This window comes from Podarcis melisellensis (assembly GCF_964234715.1).
Source record: "Podarcis melisellensis genome assembly, chromosome: 8".
Classification (NCBI taxonomy): domain Eukaryota; kingdom Metazoa; phylum Chordata; class Lepidosauria; order Squamata; family Lacertidae; genus Podarcis; species Podarcis melisellensis.
The window spans coordinates 11,782,301-11,795,128 of NC_138540.1; the positions used below are offsets into that span (position 1 = coordinate 11,782,301).

The following is a 12,828-nucleotide window of genomic DNA, read 5'->3' on the forward strand; positions in this document are numbered from 1 at the left end:
ATCAAGAGCAGCCTTGCTGGCTGGCAACTCCAGGTTTAGATGGCCATGAGGCCTCCTCTTTCAATCTTCTGCACAGAAACCAGGACACACAGCAGGCCACTGACAAATTTTGTCCTGCTCTAAGCAGTGCAAGGGGGTTGAGCTCAGGGTTAAGGCAAACCACAGCCACCAGGGATGTACCGGCTGGCCTCGGACAAGCCTGCCTCAGTTCTCTCGCCTTGGAAAGCAGCCTTGCTTACAGAGAAATCTCAAGGCTGCACAATACATCAGCTGGAAAGCTCTCCAGGCATGTAAAACTGGCACAGATGGGATCGTAAGGAATTCGGAGATTGTCTGGGCCACCCCTCAAAAGAACCACTTTCGACCTGCTGAGAGAACCTGTGGGGCGGAGAGAAGGAAAAGTGATGCTTTGGAGCTTTGCATTTTGTTTCCTGTTTAGAGAGCAGACCAGGTCCAGCAGCCGCTCAGGGACTCAACTAGCCAAAGTCTCTTTGATGATCAAGCAAACACAACGAAGTACCTGACCAGCTTCAAGAGGTGGAAAGAAATCCCAAAATGCTGCTCTGAAAACAGCACCAGAAAAGGGTCTGGAAGGGGAACATGCAAGACTCCTGCAGCTGCTACTCCCCTCCCAGATCCCAACTCCTGCAACTTGCAATACTAACAGTGAAGAAATTCAGGGTTCCAGACAAGATGATGGAGGCCATGGCTGCAGCAGTGAGTCAGAGATGAATTGGTGTTCTTTTCTCTGTTTTATAATCGTTCTGTCAAACAGGTCAAAATACCAGCCCGTTCCAAATCCCACTGGAGGAGCACTTTGTGCTAAATCAGGAACACAAAGAGTCAAGGCCAACCCTGTGCAGCAGGCCCACTGGCTTGTCCCTGGCCCTCATGGCTGGTGCTGTTAAGACGCAGGCTTTGTGATGGTGGTCATCAGTGGGATGCCCAGACACACCAAACTTCCCAAGCCCAACAGTTTCAGCTGCCTGACAGAGCAGCCTCCGAATGAGAGGATGAGCAAAACTGCTTCCATTAGGGAAGGGGTAGGGGGGCCTCAGACCCAGGGCCTGAACACAGCTCTCCAGGCTTCTCGATCTGGTGGCCCTCAGGACTCTAGGCAGCACCAATCACTAGCCCTTGCTTTGAACCCCAAATGGTTTAGCCTTTCTGGAATGAGCCCTTGACCACTAGTCACACTTCTTGTTTGCCTGAATGGAGGACAGAGTGTGTGAACAAATAGCTCATTTTCTTCCAGCATCAGAGGAGGGGTGGATGTGGCTCAAGGCACCTAGCTGCAGTTTGAGGACAACATCTTGGCTGGGTGGTGGGAAGGTTACTCCCCTGCTACTGCTTTACTCTCTAACATGGTATCTTGGGACCCTCAGATACTATCTAAGGAAGGGGGGTGGGAGAGAGAAAGAGAGGAAAAAAGAAAGTAAGTGGAAATGGGAGCTTGAAGAGCTCAGAAGAAACCCTGCCCTTTGGAAGGTGACAGAGCCAATCGGGGAGGGCAGGGATTGTTCCACCTGTGTACCACACCAGAAGTGTGTAGAAGGGACCAAGCCTGCTGGAGAAACAAGACTGGCACATGAATCCTTGCTCAGCAGTCCCGAAACTAAGAGGCCTGACAGAATTCACAGCATCTGCCCAGCAGGAACTAAAATAGAAATTTTCTTAAATAGAAAATGTGATTCCCTAATGAGGCAGGAGTCAAAGGCTGCCAAGGAGAAACCCCTCCAACTCTAAGGCAAACCTCAGTTCCTGGTAAGCAGAGTGTTTTCACACCCTCCCTCCTTTCCTTGACAAGGTTTGCTGCTGCTCCCCACAGGGGAGTTCACAGTTGCTTCCAACAGCTTTGTGTTGCACATCTTTGTGCAAACACTTTGCGCTAATTGAATGAGCGCAGAAGCAAGGAGGGCCCCAGGAATAGCGCTCCTCCTGGAGGAAGACGTGCCCACAGCCCCCTCGGTCTTCAAATAGCAGTTGGCAAGTTCAATGAGCCTCACCAAGCGTCACAGCAGCTGGGCCGGAGGAGCTGCCAGTTAATGGCGCGAGCACATGAGTCACACTGACCTGAACATCTTATGACACAATAACTGCAGGGAATGATGCCTGTGAGAGTGCTCTGCATTAGACTATCAGAGTTCCTGTCATTTTCAATGGCAGCAGGAGAGAGGGAAGGAACCTCAAGTTGCACCTGACAACCAAGAAGCTCTCCACAACTCTCCATCAATCCAGTTGCCTCCTCATCACCCATTTGCTTTGAGCCATTTGGTAACATGTGAAGTTAAGCTGAACTCTGGTTCCAAGCTAACCCTTGATTATTTTGTGTTGGGTTTCTAATCAATGGGACACCATAAAGGTTTACGGCAAGTTGCAACACTTTTCAAAGCCGTCTCTAAAGCTAAGCTAACCTAACTGTAACCGCGTCCAGCACTGAAGATGGTAAAAGGATATTTGAAAATCTACAGCACCAGCCAGGAAGCCCAGTACTCCCCTGCCCCCCACTGATATGGACCCTTTTAACAGCCACAGAAAATATAGGACCTGGCATCTCCAGCATGTAGAACTGAAGAAACCACAACATTTTAACCAGAAACAGCACCTCTAAAAGCCACACCCCTCCACACAGCAAGTAGCAGCCACAAGAGTAACTCAGGCTGTCTGTTTGGGGGGGGGGCGGGGAGAGAGAAGATGAGCACATCAAAATTAACTTATTCCCTGATGATTTAAGGCTACATGGGGAGGAACCCCCCTCCTATGATGTGACACAGACCTACACTTTCACCACTCCAGTATGCTTCGGCTCGGATGAAACAACAGTGCAACCCCCTTCTCATGAGTTGTTTCTGACCAAGGATGGGTTGTAGAAATGTGGCGGACTCATAGGTCCATCCACAGCAGTCAACCTCAGATGCTGAACACCTCCCCTAGATGCTGCCTTGAAGGGGGCATGGAAGGTGGGCTGGGCCAGCCCCACAAGACCAGAGAAAAACCCCTGAACCCAGAATCCGATTTCACTATTCAAGATTTTTCACGTGTTTCCAACTTAGCATGGCTCTATTTGGTAAAGAAAATCAAGCAGTCTCCTGACTGCGGTAGACGTTCATAGTGTTTTTATTTCAGGTGGAATGTTGCCATCCTCAGAATGGAAAGTACTTGGGAGTATTGTAATGTGGCAATTGCTCCGGGCAAGTCTTTTGGATTCTGACCCCATTTCCCCTGGTGCCCAAGAGAACTAGATAACCAAACTAAGCACACACACACGCACGCACGCACACCCCTGACCAAGCAAACATCAAAGATCCCAGACCAACAGCCATCAGAAAGCTTTGTGGCAGCAGCAAAAGCCAGGGAGCACAGTTAGTGGGGTTGTTAATTGATGCAACAGAATTAGTAACCGTTAGAAGCTGAAGCTTGACTGTGCCATGGGGTTAGGGGGCTCTTTAGAAAGGGTGGGGGGGTTCTAAGAAAGCAAGGTGCAGGACATGGCCTGCAGAATTAGTGGAGGGCCAGCCAAGTAACACCCCCCCCCCGCACATTTTCCTCCCAACCAGTTGGCAGCAAAGGGGAGGCGTAGTGAAGAGGGGCAAGGAGGGTACTGTACCTGATGATGATGGGCAGGTCGAGGCCCCGCTGCAAACTGAGGAGAAGCAGGAGAAACAAAAACACAAAAAGGAAAGGCACAGAGAGTCAGAAACACCACAACAAAAGGCAAAAACTGTCACACTGTATGCAAAAGAAACCCACAAGGGGAAATCAAACAAAAAACCCAACACACATACACAGACACTCTCACGGTCAAAGCTGTGCTGCAGGACAGTGACAGACAGGTACCAAAAACCCAGAAGGTAAAACTCTGCTGCCAGGTGAATGCACTGCTCAAAATGTGGGTGGTGGAGGTGCCTGCCAAAGTTGTTAGATAGCCAAAAGACACCCTAACACTAACATAGTTGAAGGAGGGAAGGGGGAGAAGGATTCGCTGAAAAACCAAACACTAAGTTATTTTTTTTAAAAAAGCAAGGCAGGCCAGCCCTTGCTGATGCGCATCAAAGCTGAGTGCAGGATGGAGAGCCCTGTCTGTGGCACAGTCAGCCTCACCTAGGGATGCTGATATCTTGGCATATATGAAGCTTTCTAAGTGCAGCTGTAGAAACCTCTAAAAACTTCACTGGGCTCTCCTTCCTTTTTTAACGGAAAGCAAGCAAAATCCTGCGGCATATTCAGTGCAGCTGAGCGTGTGGGGACGGGTAGACCTGCAATGCTGTAGAATCAACTCAATATTTCTCCCCTATCCTCTCCCACAACACACATGAGAAAAGCCACACTCACTATTTCTACCCCCGAACATTAACAGAAAATCTGCTATGAACAATAAAGCAAGAGGAGACTGCAAATGAGTTCACAACAGCAACCAATAAGCAGAGAGTGTGTCACCAGAAATCAAGGAAACTACCAGAGCCTTCAGATCAACTGCCACTACCTTGCGGAAACATCTGGAGAGTTCAAGCTCTTTCTCAGCAGAAACCAGCTTTCCTAAGTGCCAAGGTTTACTGTGATACACTTAAATAACCTACTTTCCACACCAAATATAATATTCAGAAACAGAAACGGCAGACAGTCTCTCACTAGCATACAAACCTACAGAACAGGCTGCAGCGTCTATTTCAGGCAGAAAGAGATCACTTGTTTACCATCAAAATGCCTAACAGATTTTTTCTCAAAACCTCAATGTGCTTCTTGAAACTTCCTAAACACTTTAATATAGCTGAACGGACAGTTTCTGGCCCGTTTGCTCAACTCTGCCATTCTACTGATCCTCTAGCTGTTGAGAAACACACAAATTGAGAGCAAGAATTGGCTGCTAGTTCTTATATTAAATTCGGCACAGAAATATGGTTCAAAATTTGCTCTGCCTCTAGTGTGAAAAGTGGGGGCACAAGCAAAATAGGATGGTAAATATCTGACCAGAGAAGCATAAAGCATTAAGCATGTCTACTTCTGGTTAAATAGGTTGAGGGATAGAAAGTCTATATTCCCAGAAAATCAGCAAATGCACACCAGTAACAGACCAAAAAAACTGGTGTTCATCTGTCCAAAAACAAAAGTACCTGTCTTATCACTGTTCCACAGGAAGTATCACTTCTAAACAGCTCAGAAATCAGAGCCAGATAGTTGCAACTTAATAAAATTATGTGAAAACCAACGGCCCAGTAAACATGTTATATGAAAAATAAATAAAACTTCAACGTTAGTGGGAGGAAAAAAGAAAGACCCTAGTCTATTTTGCACTTGTCACCATTGGCTATTGGCTGCATAATTCCTGCGGACAGAATTCTTTCTCTCTGCCTCTCTCTCTGCCCCCCTCTCTATTAAGTAACTGTAAGCAACAGAACAAACTGTAGTCACTGCTGGCTCAGATTAAAAATAGGTTTCCTTTTTCCCTTTGCCTGGAGTCACAATTTTTGCCTGCCAGATGCTGGTCTTGCTTCCAATTCCTTCTGTGCATATTTGGCAGGGGGGCCCCTCTCCCGCCATGGGTTAAAGCTGCGTTGTGGGCACACTGGCTGTGGCCATTTGAAAACCTCCCACTATAGCTTTTCTCTTCCCCACTTCAGCATTTTCGCTATGATGGCCAAATTGCTTTAAAAAGAAACAAAAACCTGTTGCAATTTAGAAATTCACTGAAAGGTTTTTAAAGTCTTCCCAACTGGAATTAGCATGCAGAGTGTGAAGCACTGGCCCTGCTGTAACAGAAAACTTGCCTGGGGATGACACCAAGCTACCTGAATGGCCGTGTCCAGGCAGAGGCTGTGCAATTGCCAATGGCCCTTGAATGCAGAAATAGATTGGAGTAAGCTGAAGGGCAGCTATGGGAAGAAGAACTAGGGTCCCTTCATTTGCCAGCACAAAAACAACTCCAGGGCCCACCAGCTCCCTCAGCTGGGGCTCTGGTGCCATAGTGGGTGGGGGGCTGTCTCTCTCTCTCTTGCTCTCCCTCGCTCACCCTCCCCCAAGCCTCCCTTCAGGGCCACAAAGGGGGGACGGGGAGAATAAACCAATGGAAACCAAGCCCAGAACGAAATGCAAGAGCTGCTCAGCCTAGCCCATTTTGCATTTGTTTTGGACTTGCGAGGGGAGGAGGAGAGGTGACTGGGGGAAATGAAATGTTATGTGAGCAATTTTTAGTCATGGGGTGGTAATGATCACAAAACGTGACGATGGCAGAAGACTGCACGCAGGGTAATATTTTAGAGGGGGGATTGTTCATGACCACAGAAAAATGGCTGACGTCATAGGTAGTTTCTTCTGTCTTAAGGTTTCTGCCAAAATTGGGGAAAGTTCCTGTTTTGAGTTCTTGCCAATTTCCCTCGAGTGACTAATCCAATCAAATGCAAATCCCCCACAAGGGCTAGAAAAGTAAATCTCAGGTACCTGATCACTCAGATCACCTGAAAAATTTGTACCAGGGTTATTGGGTTGTGGCTGTTGTGGGTTTTTTTAAAAGGAGGGGGCACCCTGCCTCAATTTCTTCCTGCCACCACCTTCGACAGCCTTGGCCCCTTCCAAACTGCCGCTGAATGCGGCAGCCCGCAAGACACAGCGGCTTAAAGCAGAGATCGGATCAGTGCTTTTCTGTAGATCAGTCAACAATGTGGTCAAAAAATGAAACCAAAAAAAGCAACAGAACTGAAAGGGGTGCCGCGGGGGCACGACTGCCTGCAAGAAGGGAGTACAGTTTGTTATATTGCTTACAATGCAGTATTTTATCCAGCCTCTTCCCGCCAAGGACCTGTAAACCGGACTCTGTTCCAAAACCTTCCTCCGCTTCCAGTTGTCTGGGCAATGTACTGGCACTGCTCTGCTGGGCTGTCAAGAAAACTGGTTTAGAGACATGGCTCTCGAGTCAGACTCTCCCCTCTCGTTTCAGCCATGAATGTTTCAGCTCTTGCTTTTTGCGCATCGTAACAGGGAGGAACATGCCCTACTACATTAAGGGTGGCTGCGGATGGAAGGGTGTCCCTTCTGCTGCTCAATACCAGTTTGTCATAGAGCAGGATTGTGGCCAACTACTGGGGCTGAGTGAGGAGGGAATGAGCTGGAGGGTCCTTTTCTAGACAAAAAACAAGAGTGTGCAGCTGGAACCAGCAGGGCTGTGAGCACAGGAGCCCAGAATTGCATTGGCCGCAGGAAACAAGTTTCTCCTTCCCCACTCACTACAAGCCCTTTAAAGAAGGGGGCAGTAAAAGGTAAAGACACAAAGGGAGGGGGTGTCCATGCATCTACCACACAACAGCCACCACCAGAAGACACACCCTTGAAAGGCACAGGTTGTATCACTGAAACTTATGATGCAAGGTGGTATGGATCAACACAAGAGATTGAAGCCGGGCTGAGGGCCCCCTCTGGCAGCAGGGCACCAGTACCGTAGGCAATGACAGAAGTGCCCAGGAGTAGGCATTTACAGGCTTCTGGAGAGCAGGCAGGCAACTCAAAAAAGGATCTGACTCTTCATCTCTGAGAGGCCCAGAGGGCTTCAACACTACGTCACTTGTGCCACCTGGAAGCAGAGGGGAAGTCCTTCGGGTGCCTTTTTCTCAGGGAAGCTACTCGCAAAAAGGTTAGGAAGTGCAACGCAATGGCTTTGCTGGACGGCTGGACAGATGCAGCACAACACGCAGGCAAAATAAGGGCTCCCTTACCGGCGAGCGCGTCTGAGGCTGGGTGCTCATCGTCTGAGGGGCCTGCGGGTACACCAGCGTAGTCGGTGCGGCGTTCTGTCCAGAGGGGTAAGGGGCCTGCCATGGGAGAGAGAAGAAAGATGGTTAAAGACATGACAAGCAACGGCAACCGGGATGGAAACTGCCTTCCCGCTGCTGCCTCAACTCTCAACTAGACTCACACTTTGTACCTTCAGACATACGCCATTGATGTAAAAGCCCGGATACAAGGAACTAACCTTAACTTCAGGTTTTCAACAGTTAGGGGGTGTCTACTATCTCACTTAAACGCAATGGTTATCTTGAAGGCACTTAACTGCAACATTTGCCATGTTGGGTCAAGAGCAAGAATCTGTCCAGTCCAATGTTTCATCTCCTGAATGATGCTGGGGGGGGGGGCTGAACCATGGCAGAGATAGCTGTCCTCTGTGTCTGCCATCAGTGCCTATAGGCCAAACCGTTTGCTTCTGAGGCTCTATACACCAGGTACTCCCACCCTGCTGGCTTGCTCACCTCACTGACACAGAATCTCACACACCTCATCCTCCTCCCTGCTGGATGACTCAGTGGCACACTTAGCACCAGAAATGTTTTGCTAATTCATGCCAAGAAGCAGCAGAATATTCAGCCCGTTACAATATTCATCAGGAGACTATTTGGCTCGAGAAAAACATTTCCGGATTTATGTCACAGTGATGCGACTGAGGCTTAGTGCCTCTTTATAAGACAGGACAATGGCAGCTTGCACATCTGACACCCACACAGTTTTAGAAGACTTTAAAAAAGAAGCTCTACTGTTGCCCTTTGACTCTATGTGGCCAGGAGTTAAATGCACCTTCCTTCTTGCTCCCATTAACAGTCCAAGCCTCCTTGTAAGACTACAGCAAACAGCCCCGTTCCCAGGCCCCTTGGTTGCTCCAGGGCCCTGTAGAGGAGGAGATAAGGCCCTTTGCAAAAGGCAGCAATACAGATAAAGCAGGTAAACCTCTTGCAGCCAGTTAAGACTAAGCAATGACACCTCAACTGTCATTTCACAAGAAAAGCAGTGCCTTCTCCTAACAGGCCCCTGAGTTAAGGCCAGCTTGTTGGTAGGAGGGGAAGCCTGCCCAGCAACAGAGCTCATAACACAGGCTGGAGGACCCATTCACATAAGCAAGCAAACTCCCCATCACCCCATTTCAACAGAGGCAGCCCACTCAACAGAACACCACACCCTGAGCCCCGAAGCAGTCCTACAGCTTAAAGCAAATTGCAGTGCCAGAGCAGCATACCCTTCCTCCATAGCCAGTTTTGACACACAGGCTATGAAAGGAAAAGTTCCTCCACCAAGCAGACTGGCAGAGGAGGCTCAGTTATCTATCCTGGTTGTGGAGGATGAAACCTTCCTTCCACTGCAGCTAACACAGGACTCAAACAGACTGATGGTGGTAGAGAAATGGAGTGATCTATCCCTCCTCCGTTAGTCCATTCACATGCCTGAACAGAATTCCCAGTCACTTATAGCTACAAGGCTAGTGCTTAACTGCAAGGCTGGTACAAAGGGTAAGCCAAGTGACAACTGTATGCAGGTTGCCTGTGCGCGCCAGGCTTAATCCATAATTGGTCTCTGGGTGTTCAAACAACTGCCAGGTTTAGAGCAATTCCTGTTGCCCTTCCATCAGGGCTCACCAACCCATATGCCCCCTAAAAGATGCTATGCACACCTCCATAAGCCATTGCTCAATTCTGCCCATCCTTCAAGGCTCTCACTGAAACATGTGACACTTGCCTTTCTTCCATCCCAGCTGAATGGGATAATTATCTTGCCTACTGATCTCTGCTTGGCACAGAAAGATGAATGCACATGAGAATTTTAATCGGCTTATTTGTCTGAAAAGTGGTGGATCATTAAAGTTTATTCTGTTCAGCATTTTTTGATTTGCCTGCCAGATGCAATGAGAGAACCAGGGAGTGGATCATTCTAAAATTTAGGGAGATAAAATACTTCTGTGCATATGTGTGTGTGTGTATGCGAGGTGTGTGGTTTTTGTGCACAGAGGTACTTTTTTTTTAAAAAAAAAGAGTCTCTTATCATCAGGTACATGTGACTACAAACACTGAAAGCAGGGCATAAGGCAGTCATTTGGCTCATATTGAATGCAGAATTCCAAGATGGACCAGGCTAGGTTTCAAAGTCAGCAGCTCAAAACTGTGAGATCTTGGACCTCAAGAGTACACAGCTGAACAAAGGGATCAGTGGCAGAAATGTGGTAAAACACAATTAGTAACACCCTCTTAGGTCCCTAATCGGAACCCATTGCAAGGTTGCAACCTAGCCTAAAACAAGTTGCAACAGCAACAGTACTACCACCATACAAATAAATGGCAAAAAAAGAAGTGGGTACCCTAATGCCATTCTGGGCTAAGGATAGGTGCTGAATCTGAAAAGGTTGAATGAAAACTCCTCCTAAAAGGGGTGTGTGACAATAAGTCATACTGTCCTTCCCTTATTACAGTCAATAGATTAAAGTCAAGTGCAGCTTTCTGAGACCGGGTGGATTTTGGTCCCACCTTAGCACTGGACAAGCCCAATACTCTGGAAGGGACTCTGGAAGTCATCTAGTTTAAGCTGCTGCTCAAACAGCACCCTCTTTAAGAAAAGTTACTACAGGGTATGCACAGATACTCAGAAGCAGTTTGCTAATTAAAACATGCCAGAAAAACAATCACTACTGTAGTGATTTGCCTTTGACAGAGGCAAAATCCAAAGCAGGCACCTAACCACCTTCCAGGCTGGTGGAAGGGAGGGGCAACAGAGGGCAGCCAGGGCAGCCTGAAGCAGCAAAATAGCATTTTCCAGAAGCTGTTCAGTTGCATGGCTCTGGGGATGACCAGATGTTTGAAGCCTGCAACTGTCTTGTTAGGTGGAGTGAAATGGCAAAGCAGACAAAGATGCAGCAAGGTCACTTAGGAAGCAAATTTTGGCTCCAGTCAGGAAACATTCTGCCCATGAAGCACCCCTAACTTTTGACAGCCTGGCTGCATCAAGCCCACTGCAATGACTCAACAACCCAATCTCTTCTCCAATTCACTGTCTTTGTCTTGGAGTACATCAGCAAGCGGCAATTAGCAGCCACATTTCTGAGTCCAATTTCAGAGCCCAATTAGCTGGCCCAGAAGGGCGAGATGAAAGTTCCAATGTAATCCTGGGGAGCCAATCAGGGTCTGGCCTGGGGTGGGAAGAAATGCTTCCTGCCATGCACCAAGAGCATTCCCTGCCACAACAATCTGTATCCAGGTTAACTCCAATTCTAGCCTGTCCAACCTCAACATCTGAGGGTTGGGACATGTATTTTTTTTTTTTTTTTAAAAAAAGAGGTGATTATTTCTAAACTTTACAAATGCTGTAGCACCGTGAGACACAGCAATGAGTGATGACTACAATTTGCAGAGCACTTCCCACATTCACACCATACATTCAAAGCAGGATTCTTTGGGGGGGGGCATATGCTTTAAATGCATGGTACAGATAAGCCCATGAACACATGGGCTTAAGGAAGAGGAAGTTATTTGTACAAATAAAAGCAATTACTAGACAAAGTGTCTAGCGCTCCTCAACCTTTTCATGGGAGGCAATATTAACTTAACAGCTTAAACCTTTAAGAAGTTCTCTTCTCCTAGCAGCCAGGCTCATTAACAGCACCATACTGGAACAACCTAGAGGGGGATTTTCTGACAAACTGGAACAACAAAGTGTGGCAAACTGTATTTGTGGAAAAATTAAATAAAACTGACACAAGGCCTGAAGCACAAAGACTCATTTGGAATCAAATGGAACAGTTTTGTTTATGTATATGGCTAAAAATGAAAACAGAGGACTTTCCTCACGTTACAAAACTTTGGTTAACTTAAACGGTTTATCACCTTCTGTACAAACAGTAGTCTCGGATAAGAAGCTTACATTATTTGGTAGTTATTTTGTAAGTACTGCTTAAACACCAGCATTCATGTTTGAATGAATTTAATGAAGAAAGAAAAGCAGCAGCAGCAGCTGCCTCTTCCGGAATCAGCCAGCTGGTTCATTTAACCCAGGGCTGTCTCCTCTTACTGGTGAGGACTCTGCAGGGTCTCAGGCAGAGAAGGGTGACCCCCAGCCCTGCAAACAGACTGGTGAATATGGGGCTTGATGCAGGCAATGGGTGTTTTTGCCGCCAAGCAATGGCACTTCCTCCTTCCTACCTTATCTCGGAGTAAGAGGTATGATAAAGGAATTCTTATGTGTTTCAAGTTGTCAAAGAATCCTCTCACCATGGACCTTCCCCCTCATTCAACCCCCACCCTCTGTTCCTGCCAGCTGAAATAAGCAAACAACAACAAGGGGAGGATTATTTTTATCTGCATTTCGAAAGGAGTTAGACCTGCTGTGCAACAAGATCCCCCCCCCCTCCGCCCTTGCACTAAATGTGCCAGGAATAAACAGGCGAAAGCCAGGCTCACGTCAGGGGGAGGCTGAGAAAATGCTGAGTCACGCACAGCTCTTGCGCTTCCTGCTCTGAGCAGCGGAGTGGAAATTTCTGCCTCAGCGCTGTGAATTCTTTCAGCACCCTGAGAACTTTCCGTGCCCACAGGAAGTCACTTGCCAGGTTAAATGCTAGGTGCATCTGAGGGACCACCAAGGAAAGACATGACAAAACCAGCAACACCTCACCCCCTTACACAATCCCAGCTCTGAAATGTCCCATGGATGAGGACAGGCTTGCAAGCCCTGGGAAGGGTTAGGCCAGGGATCACTCTCACAGCATCTCATGAGCAGGCCGGACCCGGAAAAGGTATGGTTCCACTCTCACCACCTTAATGCATTTGGCAATTTAATCCTACTTCTAGCTACAAGCAACAAGGCCCCTGGGTATTTCATGCTTTCCTTCGAAAGCCAGCCGTGACCTAATGACACTTAAAATAGCTGCCTTAGATTTCAGAAGGTCTTTATGAAATTGTTGCCAAAACAGCTCACTGGAAAAGCATCCATAGTGCATAAGATGGCTCAGTGGCTTCAAAGCTCCTTAAAGCCACACCTTCTCCATCCGTCTACACAAAGTTCCACGGAGAGCTATTTATATAAAATATAGAT

At 47.6% G+C, this 12,828-nt stretch overlaps 1 protein-coding gene across 29 annotated transcripts in view; it reads right to left on the bottom strand.

The window, feature by feature from the left end:
- Positions 1-12,828, bottom strand: part of EIF4G3 (eukaryotic translation initiation factor 4 gamma 3) — a 79,156-nt gene that overhangs the window by 34,859 nt on the left and 31,469 nt on the right. For 17 of the 29 annotated variants that reach the window (XR_014171254.1, XM_081923100.1, XM_081923094.1 and 14 more), the window contains 3 exons: positions 7,704-7,799; positions 6,757-6,870; positions 3,608-3,643 (listed from right to left, as the gene is read on the bottom strand). Coding sequence is in view for 28 of the 29 variants with exons in the window: in XM_081923114.1 (XP_081779240.1) it covers positions 3,608-3,643; positions 6,757-6,870; positions 7,704-7,799 (246 nt within the window). In the remaining variant the exon portion in view is untranslated. The remainder of the gene's footprint in view (positions 1-3,607; positions 3,644-6,756; positions 6,871-7,703; positions 7,800-12,828) is intronic. The other 12 variants (XM_081923105.1, XM_081923095.1, XM_081923099.1 and 9 more) reach the window with 2 other exon arrangements.